Source organism: Tupaia chinensis, unplaced genomic scaffold (genome assembly GCF_000334495.1).
Source record: "Tupaia chinensis unplaced genomic scaffold, TupChi_1.0 Scaffold000001_1, whole genome shotgun sequence".
Taxonomy (NCBI): Eukaryota; Metazoa; Chordata; class Mammalia; order Scandentia; family Tupaiidae; genus Tupaia; species Tupaia belangeri.
The window spans coordinates 605,245-620,924 of NW_006159427.1; the positions used below are offsets into that span (position 1 = coordinate 605,245).

At 40.9% G+C, this 15,680-nt stretch overlaps 1 protein-coding gene across 3 annotated transcripts in view; it reads left to right on the plus strand.

The window, feature by feature from the left end:
* The window catches only part of ARMC3 (armadillo repeat containing 3), a 115,707-nt gene that overhangs the window by 21,701 nt on the left and 78,326 nt on the right, over nt 1-15,680 (plus strand). For all 3 annotated transcript variants that reach the window (XM_006139717.2, XM_027767713.1, XM_006139712.1), the window contains exons 3-6: nt 1,095-1,212; nt 5,088-5,213; nt 13,829-13,897; nt 14,357-14,532. In XM_006139717.2, the coding sequence (XP_006139779.1) occupies nt 1,095-1,212; nt 5,088-5,213; nt 13,829-13,897; nt 14,357-14,532 (489 nt within the window). The remainder of the gene's footprint in view (nt 1-1,094; nt 1,213-5,087; nt 5,214-13,828; nt 13,898-14,356; nt 14,533-15,680) is intronic.

Below are 15,680 nucleotides of genomic sequence, written 5' to 3' on the forward strand. Positions count from 1 at the left end.
AATTCAAATCCAGGATGCACCAAAATCCAAAACCCAGCACGGGAATGACACCACAAGTAAAAACCTCCACGACAGATTTCATGTGACAAGTTGCAGTCAAAACACTGTAATACAAAAACATAATGTAAAACTACCTTCAGGCTTTGCGTATGAAATGTGTATGAAACAAAAATTAGTCTTGTGTTTAGACTTAAGTCTTATCCCCAAGATATCTCATTTTGTAGATTCAAATATTCCATACACACGCACACAAATCCCGAATTGGAAACACTTCTGGTCCCCAGCATTTTGGATAAGGGATACTAAACCTGTACTGGTTTTTAAGATATCAGGGCATCAAATATGTGCAGTACTCAAGGATGCTTATAAACTGACTACAAATTATAATGATACGCTATTTAAGGAGCATCTAATATGTTAAGTGCTTTACATGTATGTTACACGATCACTAATCCTCTCCTTAATCCTTGGAGATAGGTATTATTTCCAGTATAGAAACAAAATTGACATTCTAGGAGGATGAATAATTTGTTTGACTTTATATGACTAAATCGAGATACTAGAGCTGTCAGATTGCAGAACATTTTACCTGTCTCACTATATCCCAGGAATTGCAAGGCCACCAACATGAACAGTTATTAATCTTTCAGTGATTTATTTTGGTTTGTTTATATACTTTTATCCCCAGTGCACCCATGCACTTACCAGAAAGCAAGAGTAGAAGAGGGACCGAAAACCTCACCCAATGGGACGTAGTCATGCCACAATCTTTCTTCCTCCATTTCTCCATCCCCTCAAGGTTTGGGGCACATACACACAAGCACCTGGCAAGTTTTTCAAGCCACAGGGGATGGGATTTGAACCACAGTCAGCCACATGCGACCTGGCTTCCCATGTACAGCACTTAACCACTCTGCTACAGGTGCCAGTCCTCAGTGATTTTTTTTTTTAATAAAAATCTTACAATGCACTTATTGGTCAGTGACCACATCCTTAGCAAGATTATGTTCTCTTTAAGTTTTATGACCCTATTCATTTTTATATGATTTTTAAAGCTTAAATATGAACCTGGTATTTTTCTTTCTGCATTTCAGTTTGATCCATTAACAATTGAAAGCAAAAAAGCAGCAACCGTGGTGTTAATGCTTAATTCTCCAGAAGAAGAAATTTTGGCAAAAGCGTGTGAAGCCATTTATAAATTTGCTTTAAAAGGTTTGGATTTTTTTTTCACCTTATCTTTCTATTTCATTAGTTTCTTAAAATATTTACTACATAATGGGCACTTTTCAACCTAGTCTTTAACTTACTTCCCGTCAAATGATTTCTTCCAGACAAGCAGACTATCATTGAATGCATTACCTGAAAGAAATGTGTCTCCCTAAGTGTCTATCTTAATCTTAAGTAGTCACTGGGTAGAATAGTCATTTTGAAGGGTTGATTGTAGCTTTCGAAATTGTAAATATCACAGGAGCTGAAAGAGCTTCCAATGGTCAAAGCTAAAACAATTTGAGTGACAAAATAAAGAAGGTAGTACTGGACTATAACCCAAAGTAAAGTAAATATTCACACGTCCATCTGATACAAAGAAATGATGAATAAATAAGTGAATGGAAGAGAGAAAAGGCAAATCTACCATGCAGAATAATTCCACATCATTTATGCATTCTGCCCCCAAGAAAAGTAAAATATAATGTTGTAGTCTTTATAAATGGAGTGCACAGAATGACTTCTTCCCAAAGAGTGTAATATAGAATCAGGGAAAAGAATAAGCTGATGACTGGGAACCAGCAGTTAGCGTAATGGCTATGTCGCTGGACTCCCACGTAGTCTACCATGGTTCGCGTCCTGGACCCGGTGGCTTAAAATTCACGCCGGGTGCGTGTGCGTGCGTGCCCAAGATCCCAAGAGGAGAATGGAGGAGAAGGGATTGCGGCGTGACCATCCCCCCTGGGGGGTGATTTCTTGCTTTCTGTCTCTATGTCTCTCTCTGTCTGTCTGGCGAGCGCATGTGCCCTATAGCAAAAACCTCTCCAAGAAAAAAAAAAAAAAGAAAAAGAAAAAAAACAAAAAAAGAGTAAGCTGATGACGAGGAAGCTGACGAAGACGACCTCAGCCAGGTCCAAATGAGTATCAACAGTGAAAAGCCGTATTGATAATATGTGCCCTTGACATAATGGCAATGGCACTTTATTTCTCTATTATTTTTCCTAAAGAATCATAATCTCAGCTGAATCATGATCAAATAAAAAAACAGACAAATCCCGATTCTGGGCCATTCTACGAAATATTTAATCAGTGCTCCTCAGAACCATCATGGCTGTCTAAAATGAAGGGAGTCTGAGAAATTCTCCCAGCCAAAGAGACAAATGACTACATATTAATAAGGTGGATAGAATCCTGGATCTGAAAGAAGACATTAGGTTAAAACTAAAGATATACAAATAACTATGGATTTTAGTTAATGCACCAGTATTGGCTCATTACTTATAATGAATGTAACACACTAGTGCAAAATGTTAATAATAGGGAAAACTGAGAATGGGGGAGAGGAGTCAAGAGATATATAAAAACTCTGTTTCTCCCTCATTTTTCAGTAAACCTAAAATTGTACCCCCAAATCCCTGTAATTTTTTTTAAAAGGTACATTACACACTATGAGAAAACTCTTGCAAACTTTATATTTGATAAAGGAATAAAGGACTGGTATCCAGAATACATACAGAACTCTTAAAATTCAATAATAGAAAAATAAGCAACCAAATTAAAAAACACATATGAATGAAAGATTTGAACAGACACCTCATCAAAGAGGACATTGGATGACAAAAATGCCCATTTTGCTCACTGTCAGTAATCTTTAAGAAAATGCAAATTAAAACCACCATAAGATATCACTTCACACCCACTAGATTACTAAATTTAAAATGATGAACAATAACAAGTGTAAGCTAGTATCTAGAGAAATTGGAACCCTCATAAATTGCTGATAAGAATGTAAAATGGTACTATCACTTTGGAAGACAGTTTGGCACTTACTTAAAATGTTAGTGTATACCTACCACATGATCCATCCAAATTGTGGTATATCCATAAATGGAATAGTAGTAAGCAATGAAAAGGAACTATGATTCCTACTATAACATGGATTAATCTAAAGATAATTAGGTTGAGTGAATGCAGCAAAACAATGACAGATGCAAATCATGTTGTTCAGTTATAAAACATTCTAAGATGCAAAATAAAGTATAGTAGATGAAAATTGGTGATTTCCTGGTAATGGGATGGAAAAGTAGGAAATGATAGGAGGGAGAGATTACAAAGTATCAAGAGGAAACCTTGGGAGAACTGGATATGTTTAGTATCTCAATGATGGTGTTTCGTGGGTGTGCACACTTTTCAAAAGTTATCAAATTGTTCTTTTTAAGTTTATTGTGTTTTAGTCATACCTATAAAAAGGTGCTAAGAAAATAGAAATAGGGCCCAGCACGGTGGTGTGTGCTGGGAGACTCTGCTACCCTCGAGGCTGAGGCCATATGGGAGGCATGGGTTTGATTCCCAGCCCACACTAAAAGGCAGATGCCATCCCCTTGCACCTAGAGTCCCAGCTGCTTGAAAGGCTGAAGCAAGAGGCTTGTGGCATAGAGAGACTTTGTGGAAAAACAATAGAAATTGATTTAAAGCATGACACAGAAGTTATTAATTTTGCAAATTATTATTTTCTTCCAGTCATGAAACCAGAATATATGCCATCATTCAAAAGTAATAGTGATAAACATGTTATAATGAAGGAGCAATTAGAATTTTATTATAAAAATTTTAGGATAAAAATGTAGACACTTAAAAAATTTAACACTCTGATACATAAAAATATATTTAAGCATAAGTATCCTAAGATTTATTGTAAAATAAAATTGACATACAAAATATTTTCTACTAAGAAATTAACTTTAGAATTTCAGTCAAATGGAAATGTTATGGATGATTTAAGAAGAAAGTTTTCAGTCAAATGGAAATGTTATGGATGATTTAAGGGGAAAATTTATAATATTTGACAATGCATAGTTCAACATCTTCTCAGCAAAGGACGGACAGATTTGACCTTTCAGCTCTAGGGCAATTCCAGGAAAGATATGGAGACTGTGTTTTGAGAGCTCTGTTTTCAGAATATAAAGTGATCACCTAAAAGATAAAATATCTTGATTTTATGAGCATGCTGGACAAAAAGAGTGACTACTACACTTCCAAATTAATTTCTTAAATGAAATCTGTATTTTCATAGCCCAATGAAATTAGACACTTCCAAATTAATTTCTTAAATGAAATCTATATTTTAATAACCCAATGAAATTAAAAAGATAAAATTGATCAGGACCTAAATGTTTTTCCAGATTTTGTAGAAAGATATTCCACCCATCAGAGTATGGATAAACTGATTCTCAAGTTAGGCTAGACTCTGGCCTTACTGAACTTCTGCCTCTGGGGCTTCTCACCGTAGTTAAAGGGTTCCCACTTACCCTGGTGCTCACCTCTGTGTGCCTATACAGCTTCATGCTGGCGGAAGGCAGTAACCTGTAGCTGGAGGCAGGGACTGTATGTGCCAATCAATTACTTTATAATTTTAATTAATTATGCAGTGAGGTATTTATTGGGTGTCTATGACGTGATGAGCACTGGGCTAGGCAAAAAGGTCACAAGAGAACAGTACGGAGCAACCGTCCTTGTAGACGGTTAAGTTACAGTGGAGTAGGCAAGTCAGATTCTTGGTATGAAGAAAATGAAGCAGGACAGAGAGAGAGAAGACTGGACAACGGTGTAACTCCAGACAGGTGGTCGGGGGAGCCCTCTGAAGAGGTGCATGTGCGCTCTGAATGGAAAGTGAGAAGAAGCCGGCTTTGTAAGTATCAGGAAGGGAGAGCAGCAAATGTCCAGGGTCTCTGCGCTCTACGTTTCATTCTGAGAAAAACATCATTGGAAGCCAAGAGGAATGGGAAAGGTGGGTGGCAGAGAGGAACCTGGAAGGAAACAAAGAAGGGTGTTGGTGACATGGGTGACATCCGTGCATGGTTTTATTTCTCCCGTGATGTCAGGTGAAGAAAACAAAGCGACCCTCCTTGAACTTGGAGCTGTGGAACCTTTAACTAAACTGCTTACCCATGAAGACAAAGTTGTAAGAAGAAATGCTACTATGATATTTGGAATTCTGGCTTCTAATAGTAAGTATCAACTTAAAAAAAGGTCAACTATTCTTATATAATACCTTATCCTTCCTTTAAATTTAACTTTAAGAGTTTCATTTTAATTTTGTTTAAATTGACTTTAATGTTAACAAAGAAGCTAAAACAGTATAATGTAACAAATGTATACTTTGTTTTAAGAGATATTTTTTAAAAGATTTATTTATTTTAAAATTTTTTTATTATTATTCTTTAATTTTGACTAGAGAGCAACAGACAGAAAGAAATGGTGAGAAAGCAAGCAACCAGGCCTGGGACTCAAACTGTGATTGGCCATGTGGGAGTCCAGTCACCATGCCACCCACCAGGCCCCTTTCAGAGGTTGGTTTTTGTTTTGTTTTGCTTTGTTTTTAATAATTATTCATTTTATTTATTTATTTATTTATTATTGTTATTATCTTTCTCACATGCTTGTCAGAGAAGGAGAGAGAGTGAGAAAGCAAGCCTCCAGATTTGGGACTCAAACTGCAGTTGACCATGTGGGAATACCAGCACCTCGATCACCATGCCACCTGCTGGCCCTAAGAAGTATTTTTAAAATATAAAAATATCTGCAAAAACAAAGGATCTTCAAAAACTTTGTAGAAAATGCATATTATGGAAAAACTAGAGGATACGAAAACAAACCTATACCATAATTTCATTTTTGATGTCCCTTCCTTTATTCATGCACAACTCCTCTCAAAGTTGGTTATGTAGGCCCAGCCTGGTGGCACCACTGTAAGTTGAACTAAGTGCTGGCAGCCACGTGGCCGACTACAGACTTGGATCTCTGTGTTGGCTGCAGAACACACCAGGTGTGTGTGCACATGCCTGAGATCCTGCAGAACTGGAGGGCCGGGGGGAAGGGGGCCACAGTGTGAAAAGACCCTCTCAAGGGTGCTTTGGTTCTTTTTGTTGTTGTTGTTATTTTTTCCTCTTCTGCACACATTGCACTATCATAAATAAAATAAACTTTTAAAAAAGTCAGTTACATGGTACATTTTGGTGTTACAAAGTAAGAAAATAATCATGGTGTCTTAAAATCAAAATAGTTTCTTTCTTGTTAATGTAATGTAGATTTGCCCAACTATATGTCAGTTACACTTTGTATATATTTCCTGTGGAATGACGTCCAGAGTATAGAGTGTTGAAAAATTAGTTTTTTTAAGCTGTAAATTGTATTTTGCCAAAAATAAATTTAGACGTTTATTTATTCTTTAAACAGGTCTTTACTTGCTTGGAATATTTTTATATGTTTAACATGGCAGCTAACAATATTATCAGGTCGTCAGGAAGGTCATGACTTATTTTTTCTGTTTTTCTATGCAAAAATGGGTCACGACTTTCCCGACAACCCAATAATTAAAATATCCTCTTATATTAATACAAAATGAGTTTGACTAGAACTATGCCAATAGAAACAGTCTCTGACTTAGGAACAGGATGTGTTTTCTATTTGTAAATCATTTTCCCATATTATAATAGTGCTTTGAGTCAGTCAACAAAAACCTGTAACTTATAAATCTTAAATGACACTCTTTGGGGAGACTTGAATTCTAACATGAAACTGGGCGGTGAGGAATAAACATGCACCTCTGTCAGCGTGTGGCGACCATCTCCCCGTCTTCCCCTTCTACCATAGTCAGAGCGGCACACGTAGATCTCTTGTCCTATGTCCTGTCCCCCCCCCTGACCTCCCATTTTCCTTGGATCCTGTGTGATGACCGTGGGGCCGCCTTATCCTACAGAGTCCAGCGGGACTGTGACATTTGTGTTTTCAAAGACAGTGACGAGCGAGGGGCAGGAGGAGGAGGGGAAGGGAGTTTGGGGTGATGTCGGTGCCCCTTGCAGCCTGGCTACAGGGACGTGCTGACGACACCCGCAGCATTGGGGGCAGATGGGACTCGTCGGGTGTGCAGTGGAAGGAGCAACCTCAGGAGCTGTCCTGGTGGCCGTGCTCTAAGGGGCCTGGGAGTCTCTGGAGGCGGCTGCACGATGAGGCTGTCACAGGGCAGTGAGCGTCGAACCAGCGAAGAGGATGATAATATTACCAGTTAACACTTGCGCGGCACTTACAGTGAACCAGGGATGTTCTAAGCTCATTTCATCCTAACACGTAACCCGTGAAGTATGGGCTACTACTATTCCCTTCATGTTTGAGGCAACCGAGGCAGAGAAGTCAAGTAAGAGAGCAGTCATTTGTGTAAGGATGTCCGTAAATTTATCTCAGAGAGTGCCCATGTGGCTATGCAGAAATAAACCAAGCTCGGTTTTTCCTGTACCTTCACTCTACTTCTGATACCGCAGGTGTGAGCTTCCCCCACACAGGGAGTAAGTGACCAGTTCTGCAGCGGACACCACACTAGGTGGGCACTAATGTACTTCGATTCCAGCACTGTCTTCCTGGAGATAGCGTCAGACCCCGAGATTGCCCCCACCCCACTTCTGATGCCAATCTCAAGCTCCCGATGTTGTGCCTGTTTTTGATTCACCAGCTGTGAACCGGAGCCCCCCTCAGGTTCCATTCATTTGCTGGAGCAGGGCACAGAACCCAGGAAACGCTTCCTTAGGTGTGCTGGTTTATTACAAAGGCTGTTACAGGGCCCGGGGTGGTAGCATGTGCTGGATGCTGCTCAGCAAGCTGAGTCTACATGCGGGACCTGGGATCGACTCTGGCTCACCCCAAAAAGCCAGGTATATGGAGCACGCCTGTAATCCCAGCAACTGGGGAGGATGAGGCAGGAGGGTCCTGACACAGTGAGATCCTGTCTAAGGCATCCCTCTGCCCAAATTAATAAATAAATAAAACACCACACATCGGGGCTGGCAGGTGGCCTAGTGGTTAAAGGTACTGAATTCCCACGTGATCCACAACGGTTTGAGTCCTGGACTGGTGGCTTGCTTTCTTGCTTTCCTTTTTTCTGTCTCTCTTTTTCTGTCTCTCTCTGGTCAAATTAAAAAGCAATAATAACATGGAATTAAATAAATAAATAGATCTTAGGGGAAAAAATAAACACCACACACACACACACATCCTCTGTACAAATATTATAAAGGATGCAGATGAAAAGATGCACAGGACACGCCTTCAGGAAGGGGTGTGGAGCCTCCATGCTCTCTGGCTTGTCTCCCTCCAGGATCCTCCATGTGCTCAGCTATCTGAAGCTCTCTGAGCCACATCCTTCTGGGTTTTTATGGTGACTTTAGCACATGGGCACAACAGATTAAATCACTGTCCATTGGTGATCAATTTAACCTTCAGTCCCTCTTCCCTCACTGGAGATTGGGGGATTGGAGCTGAAAGTCCCAACCTTCTAATCCTACCTTGGTCATTCTGGTGACCAGCCCCCATCCCGAAGCTGCTGCCTGGGAACCCCAACTACCTATCAACTCACCAGCACAAAACTTCCAAGGATTTTAGGAGCTGTACACCAGGAGGCAGATGAAGACCAAGTACGTACTCCAGATCATACCAGCATAATCATCGTACTTTAGTGCTATACTAACTATATAACCCAAACTCAAAAGGTGAAAATTTACGACCAAAAAAGTGAAAATTATGGCAGTCTGTGGCATGGTGGTTAAGATGGCTGAATCCCACATTGCCCACTGCACGTTTTGAGCCCTGGACCTGGCAGCTTGAGAAACACAGCAGATGGGTGTGCATGCCCTACACCGGAGAGAGGAGGTTGGAGGAGAGGGGAATGCAACGTGACCCTCCCCCTTAGGGGTGCTTTCTCACTTTCTCTCTCTCTCTTTTTCTCTCTCTGGTTGTCTTTCTGACAAGTGCATGTGCGCTTGGCAAATTTTTTTTTAATGAAAATTTTATAAAAGATTACATTTTATTCCATTTTCATACTACAGAATTTGAGAAATAAAGGTGCTTCATAATACTTCTTGTGCAATTCCTCATTTTAAAAATAAGAAAGATCTGACCCAACCAAGTCGGTATGCCCTGCTAAGACACTATGTTCCACAGGTTGGGATCACAAGGAAGTCCCGAGTTCGATTTCTAGTCCAACCCAAAGGCCAGCATGGGGTGCACACACGTAATCCTGGTGTCTCAGGAGGCTGAGATGGAGAATTTGCAAGCTCATGGTTGGCCTGGGCAACACAGCGAGACCACGTGTGGAAGAACCAGGTGTGGTGGCAGGCACTTGTAGTCCCAGATACTCCGTGTGTGTGGGGTGCTGAGACAGGAAAACCATGACATGGAGAAACCCTGTCTTAAAAATAATGATAAAACAGGAAAGATCCCTCCAAGGATTAGGTTGCTTGTACAAAGTCTTGGAGGTGACTAGTAGCAGAACTGAGATTAGAGATAGAGTTAGAACTTTGCTCTTTGACTCACGGTTTAGTCAACTCTCTATCATAATCCTTAATGTACATGCTAAGTCAGAGTCCCCTTCTAAATGATTTTAGGGGAGAAAGCATCTCATTTCAAGAGTGGAGTTATATGGGAACCAGCAGTTAGCGTAATGGCTATGTCACTGGACTCCCACGTAGTCGACCGTGGTTCACGTCCTGGACCCGGTGGCTTAAAACTCACGCCGGGCTCATGTGCGTGCGTGCCCAAGATCCCGAGAGGAGAATGGAGGAGAAGGGATTGCGGCGTAGCCATTCCCCCTGGGGGGTGATTTCTCGCTTTCTGTCTCTCTGTCTTTCTCTGTCTGTCTGGCGAACGCGCGCGCCCTACAGCGAAAACCTCTCAAAAAAAAAAAAAAAAAAGGTTGGAGTTATAGTCTCCTGTTTACATTTAATGTAATGTCTAGGTCTCCGTGATTTTCCCTGTGTAGTTTTATTCTTCATTTTATTTAGTACTCTCATCTTCCAATGTGGTGTTTAAAAACCTGCGAAGCTCTCCAAATTGTTCACGAATATTTCTGAGAAGGATTTATACATTAAATTTTATTAATTTTTTCTTTTTTTAAAAAAAGATTGAAGAGAGAGAGAGCGAGAGAGAAAGAGAGAGAAAGTGAGAAAGCGCATGGGGAATGGTAATGCTGCAATCCCTCTCCTCCCTCGCTTCCTCCTTTTGGGATTTTGAGCACAGACACATGGCACCTGGTGTGTTTCTCAGGCTGCCAGGCCCATGACTTGACCATGTGCAATTGGCCACGAGGTAACCAGCCACCTTAACCACCATGCCATAGACTGGCCCTGAACTTTATGAGTTTCTAAGGAAGCTTTGACTCCCAAATATTAGGAATTACTGTTAGATTTGGGGCCTTAATGGAATGGCTCTCTTCGAGCTATCGAACCACCCTCTACCAGCTGGTGAGTCTGTGGCTATTACTAGGAGAAGGCTTCAGGTCTGCAAGTGCAAGTCCCAGCAGTGGGAAGAGCCCCCTTGCCGTGGAGGTCTCCACTGAGTACTTGGAACTCAGGTGTGATGAATGGGCTTCTTCTTTACTTTTCTTCTCTTTTGTTTTGCATTCGCCAGAAAGAGACAGAGACACATGCACTTGGAATGTTTCTTGGACTGCCAGAGCTGGGATTAAAACTGCAGCAGGCCATGTGGGATCCAACCCCCTGCACCACTAGGCTATGGGACTAGCCCAATGGATGAACTTCCAAAACCTTCCTTTCGATTCCATGAATTGGATGAAAAAAAAAAAAAATCAAACCATTACGGAAATTGACTGCTTTTTATTAATATATGAAGTATCTGATGATGTGGATTAAACCCATGGCATCCTAACAACTTGGGAAGTTCTTTTTTTGCTGTTAATGGAACCAACAAATTACCAGCTAGTGTTTTACTTTTCATACAAGTCCAAGAGTAATTAGAATAAAAAAATAAACAACTAGTCATTTGTTCTTAATGAAAGGTCATGTTTCCATGTTTCATTTACTAGTATGTAAACAAACACAGTTCTTCAGCCGCACAGTGAAATCATCATCTTTGGGCAGTGTTAAATAGCTGACTCTTCAGAGACGGGTTTCTTCCTGTGGTTTTCATGTACTTGGTGGTGTCACTGTGGTCATTGTGGATGAACCTGATGTTTGCACAAAATGCCAAAGCTAAGAGGATTCCTCTGAGAACCATTTTCTCCTTGTCCAGTTGCAAATTCTTGAGCTATGTGATTGAGCTATGTGCCTTTGCTAAGCTGGGGTCATTCAAGACAGGCATTTAAATGACTTTGTTAAACCTTCTTTCCCCTTAAAATGGAGCTGCTATCTACATTTGGCTGCCAGTTTGTATTTAGTTTGAGGCTGCATGACAATAGACTCACTATATAAAGCCTGCTAAAGAGAGAGTTGGTCAGGATCCCCACGAAGAGAATTAGCCTGGAAGCCTAGACTTCATATTACTCAAGGCCATCTGCAGAGCCTGCCATCTGAGGGATAGGTGGATGCAGAAGCGTATGCCAGGCCAAGAATGAATTAGATGGGCGATATTACGCCACCCAGAATATGTAAGAATGCAATGAAAACAGACTGCATGGAGGTGTTTCAGGAAATGAAGTTGCTGGCAGTTCTGAAACAAGCTAAAATGACACTGTTCCACTGGAACACTGAGCACATTCATGTGGCCCAACCACCATGCAGTTGCCATATCTGAGAGTGTCCCCTGTTGAAAAAGAAGGAGACAGAGATCGATAGTGTGTTTAAAGTAAGATCGATACTGTGTTTAAAGTGATGGAAGCAGCAGCTTATCTATTACTTTTGCTGATTTCTCCTCAAGAAAAGAAAGATTCTTTGAACAATCTAGTGTCAAAAAGCAGAATAACAAATTGATCAATTGTGTCACCAGTTTATAAGCGCTGCCAGTGGATTGGAATCATCCATAGAACCAAAAGAAAATGGTTTAGAGGCTAGGTTGCTGAACATCTCTTGGACCCGGGTTAAATTTAGATCTAAAAAAGAATTTCATGGGCCAGAAAATCCTCTTGCATTTAGCTTATTGGGTCAGGCTAAGGCATGTCGTCACCTTTTGCTGCACGCAGAGGCAGCAACTTGGTCTGTGTTGCAGCAGAAAATTTTGAAGTGTATGGAAGATTATTTTGTTGTTTTGTTTTAATGTGCCAGAGAGTGCACTAGCCAGAGAAACAGAGAAAAAAGAAAGAGAGCGTGAGCGAGCACCCCCCCTCCATTGGGCATGGTCATGCTGGCATCCCTTCTTTTTCATTTCTCTAACCCATGAGGATTTTGAGCACACATGCACATGTGTCTGGCATGTTTTTCAAGGCACAGGGACTAAGACTCAAACTGCATGGTTGGCCATATGGATCTGGCTCCCTTAACTACCAGGCCACTGGGCCAGCACCGAGGTTATTTCTTGGACCACGTGGGGAATACCCTTGGAGAGCTAAAGGACCAGAGATGTTATTCTGGAAGCCCGTAAACACGGGAGGCTTCATGCGGCCTTTGCTAGTCATTCCAAGCAGTGAAGCCCAGACTCAGACTCACAGAGTGAAAAGAGAATAAAAGCCCTCCTTCTGGAGGATGTGCCTCTGTACACTTTTTTAGGTACTTGGAAGGATCCAGGTGGTACACCCAGGCTAACTCAGTTGGTCCTTTGTACTTGCACTGTGTCCACGAACCACAGCTAACTGCACTTCCACTACACCTACCTTAGCCAGTTTGAACACAGAGCAGAAACTTTGAAAAGCAGAAAAACAACCACACCCCTCTCTTCCTCAGGAAAAGGTGTCCAGTAAGAGTCAAGGGTATTCAGCAGTTAATGAGGAAGAATCTATCCAGAGACTGTCTGCTTCAGCTGCTACAAAGAGCAGTTTTCTAAATTCTTGTAATGCTAGTTTTGGCTCACAGATGAAGTTAATTGAGCATGAAGAGAAATTGCAAAACTGAAGGAGCAGCCGTGCTCCTTACTTCTCTGAAAAATGGGGTTAAGGATAGCAAGAAACAAATAGGACCGTACCTGTTCAGCCTTCATGAGGCTAATGTGAATCCTACAGAAATGTACTTTGATAAAGTCAGTATATTTATCTTTAAACATTTTTGGCTTATCTGGTAATCAAGTGAACTTTAAGCAATCAATATGTGTTTATTGAAATAGGCTGGGCTAATTCTTTTCTGCACTTTGTAGATGTTTACTAAAATAAAAATTAAAAAATAACCTCCTATGGGACCAGAAGGTAGTGTGGTGGTTAAAGGCACTGGACTCCCACATGGCCGACTGCAGTTTGAGTCCCAGACCTGGCAGCTTGCTTTCTTACCACCCCACCCCTCCAGCACCCCGTCTCTCTCACTCTGTCCCTCTCTGGTCAAATGAAAGTAAGTGAAATAATTATTTTTTAAAATATCCTCCCAAAAAACAAAAGAATTGCTATTACATAATAAGCAAGTATAGGGCATGGTAAGTATGTGTTCTAGGTGCATTTTGTACTTTTGTGGTTGTCAGTTCTAATGTTTTTGGGGGTAGGCTAGCTTGGTGATCAGGGAAGACAGACTCAAGTCAGTGTGAGTTAGACTGACCTGGGCAGGCAGCCTGGCCTCACCATTTGCTGGCCATGTGGTTTCGAGCTTCGATTTCCTTATCCGTAACATTAGGTAATAATACAACAGTACCTATCTCCTACGGGACGGGTCAAGAGACATTGCCAGTATTATTAATAAACACCAATATTGTGTTTCTTCCTTGGCAGATGACGTTAAAAAATTGCTCAGGGAGTTAGATGTCATGAATTCTGTTATTGCCCAGCTCGCTCCAGAAGGTAACTTTGCATCCGACATCTATTTCAAAAATGAAACTGCTTTCTTTTTTACATTTGACTAAACTACCTATGGAAAAGAGTTTCTGAAATGTCAATCATGAATTATCATTAAAATCTCTCAACCCACAGCTCAATTTTGAATTTCTAAAAGAGGTGGGTTCTAAGCAAGGCAAGGGTTGTGGAGCTTTGGTTTTCAAAGCCTGTTTTGAAGTAGCGACTGACGAAGCCTTTAGCATCTTTGTGCTATTTATTTATTTTCACATTATTTATTATTTGTTTTTTGTATATACTTTCAATCATATTGTTTGACTTACAATGAGACCATTTCGATATGTGCACATTTCTCCCCAGACCCGTTGATCAAAATATCTTTAACAGATAACACCACACCTCCCCATCCGGTCAATGCTCTACCTCCGTATCCCTTCTCCAAATGTGCTATTTATTTTTGATCTACAGAAGAAGTCGTTATCCATGAGTTTGCCAGTCTTTGTCTAGCAAACATGTCGACAGAACATACCGGTAAAGTGCAAATATTTGAACATGGAGGATTAGAGCCTCTCATCAGATTACTGAGTAGCCCGGATCCTGATGTCAAGAAGAATTCTGTTGAGTGCATTTATAACTTGGTCCAGGTAAGGTTCATTTCCATAAAGTGATTTGACAAAAGCTGATTGTGAAATTGACTTGCCCATTAAAAGAAAAAGAAAAGAAAAGAAAAAAGCTCTCAAAAACTCAGCCATGTTGCATGATCAGTTCTTGCTGGTACTATTTAGTATTTATCACTCCGAGGAAAAAATAATGGAAGTTTAGTGTAGATCCCTTTCAGTGTGCACATTTTATAATTAATTGTCTCCCCTGAAAGAGTATTTTAGAAATGTATTTCTATTTAAAAAGAGGAGAATGGCGTAAATGTGAAGTGGGATGAGACTAGAGAAAATATCCTTGTAGATTTTCTGAAACAGAATATGTAAAACATATACCTGGGGAGATATCTGTCTCACCCCGGAGATACTAGCACGTTGGTTATGATATGTACCTTATTCAAAGTACTAAGTTTTAGATCTGTCTTATTTATTGGGTGAAAACTGAGGGATCTGAGTAGGCTTAAAAGAAGGCATCGTTGACGTAAAAAGGTGCCACCTTGCTCTGCTGTCGTCCGTCGTCCTTCGTCCTTGTTATGGGAAGAAACTGCCCACATTCCCTCCTCCCACCGTCCTGTCTGAGATGTCTTCTTCCCAGCCCTTCTCTACCCCCCTCACACCCTCACACCCACAGCAGGTCAGCTTCCTGATGTTTTGAGCAGCCTCTCAACCTCTTTTCCTGCTCAGTTCCCTCGACAATTATCACACATATTTGATAAGCCATGAAAGGAAGAGACACTGAAGTAAGAGAGAGGGACAAGGAGAGGCAAAGTGTGGAGGCAGAGACAAGCGGGCTCATGAAAAAGGCAGCAAAAGCAGAATGTCCTGGCCTTACTGAGCAGCTGGTTGAGACTGGGGATAGGGCCTTGACAGCTTTTGCCCTCCTCCTTAGAAGAGACACTCTGAAAAGGAAGCTCACCTCCTCTTCTCTTCCCTTCCCTTCTCTGGTTTCTTGGGCTTTACCTCCTCCAACAGGCTTAAGTATTTCTATAGTGAGTTTGCGTTTTCAATCTCAATCTGTTTATGGCTTTATTTCCCTAGAGTTCTTTATTCCTTCCTTCCTTCCTTCCTTCCTTCCTTCCTTCCTTCCTTTTCTTTTCTTTTCTTTTCTCTTCTCTTCTCTTCTCTTCTCTTCTCTT